The 1,361-nt window shown below is 36.2% G+C and overlaps 1 protein-coding gene across 1 annotated transcript in view; it reads right to left on the bottom strand.

Annotated features, from left to right (window-relative positions):
- Window positions 1-708: 708 nt before the first annotated feature.
- The window catches only part of LOC101313383 (transmembrane protein 208-like), a 3,686-nt gene continuing 3,033 nt past the window's right edge, over window positions 709-1,361 (bottom strand). Inside the window, exons 5-6 of the mRNA XM_004291639.1 lie at window positions 1,137-1,202; window positions 709-1,045 (exon numbers count right to left, since the gene is read on the bottom strand). Coding sequence (XP_004291687.1) covers window positions 953-1,045; window positions 1,137-1,202 — 159 coding nt within the window. The 3' untranslated portion in view covers window positions 709-952. The remainder of the gene's footprint in view (window positions 1,046-1,136; window positions 1,203-1,361) is intronic.

The following is a 1,361-nucleotide window of genomic DNA, read 5'->3' on the forward strand; positions in this document are numbered from 1 at the left end:
AGAGAGAGAGAGATAAGAAGAAGAAGAAGAAGAAGAAGAAGAAGAAAGAGATAAAAACTGTGTGGATTTAATTAAACACAGGGTAATAACGTCTTTTTCTCAAGAATCATTGGAATGGGCACAAGGATAAGACTTTAATTGAAATGGGTTTTAGTTTTTAAATATTTAGGCATTAGGGCATTTTCCCTATTTTAAAAACAAGTTGTTTTATTTTCTACCTTTAAATTTATATCCAATAATGATTGATCATGATTTTCTTAGTCACTAGATGATCATGTGAACACCATGCATCATAGTAAATACCCGGCTCATTTTACTTCACTGTGTTATCTCTCGACGTCCTAGTCACATCAAGTGCTTTCATTCTATTGAGCAACTATGCATCTTGTTTTTGTTGAATACTGGCAACACAAGTTACACAAATAGGATCGTCTATCAGCAACAACCGATTTTATTACGGGACAGCTCATGATGTTCATATCGATCTATTATGCGCCTTTGGGATAAGGGCAATGAAGATATGATTGAGATCCTACTAGTCCTTTATGTTCTAGTAGGAAAAGTTTTAGTCTGCGTTGGTGAATGGAAGCCCGGAGTTGCTCCACGTATTGCTTGACGGTTCGCAATATTTTTTCCATGACATTTAAGATTGCATTTTGATGTAACCGTACTCGTTAGAACTTAGAACTACGCCACCAGACTTCTCTTCTAAAATTAAAATCCAAAATCCATTATCTTCCTCATATAACATCCGCAGAATCGGCAGAAATATGTATCCCATAGTTGGTTGTGTTTCGGTTCAGGGATAATGTGTATGTAGCACAAGAACATGGTGCTTATAAGATTGCTTCATAATACAGAGCACTGAACACTCCCTGTCATACTACTGCTGCAGAGAATCCATACTGACTTTTCCTGGGTATGAAGAAGCTGTATCAAATTTCAAGAGAACTCATCTGTTTCTTGTCTTGACAAACTGTGGTCTTGATGCCTTCTTCTCCATCTTTTCCCTCTTCTTTCGTGTCTTTTCATCCTCCACGCCTCCCTAATTACATAAGGTGCTTTACCAAATCATACAGAACATAGAAAATCTATAAACTATTCCGTCATCCAAATTCAAGAGCAAAAGAGGGTACCTCTGGACCTTGGGACATAAATCCTCTAAAGAAACCAAATGATTTGTATGCTCCAAAACCTGGTATCTGCAAAAACGATAAGCAGAATGTATCCTAAGACGTCATTGCCAAAGTCTCTGATCAAAATTAAATTTTCAAACTAAAAACTCCTCCCATAGGCATATGGAACCTTCTCCAATCCTTCAAATGTGTCATATATATATATATATATATATATATATATCG

The sequence above is a fragment of the Fragaria vesca genome, linkage group LG2 (genome assembly GCF_000184155.1).
Source record: "Fragaria vesca subsp. vesca linkage group LG2, FraVesHawaii_1.0, whole genome shotgun sequence".
NCBI lineage: Eukaryota > Viridiplantae > Streptophyta > Magnoliopsida > Rosales > Rosaceae > Fragaria > Fragaria vesca.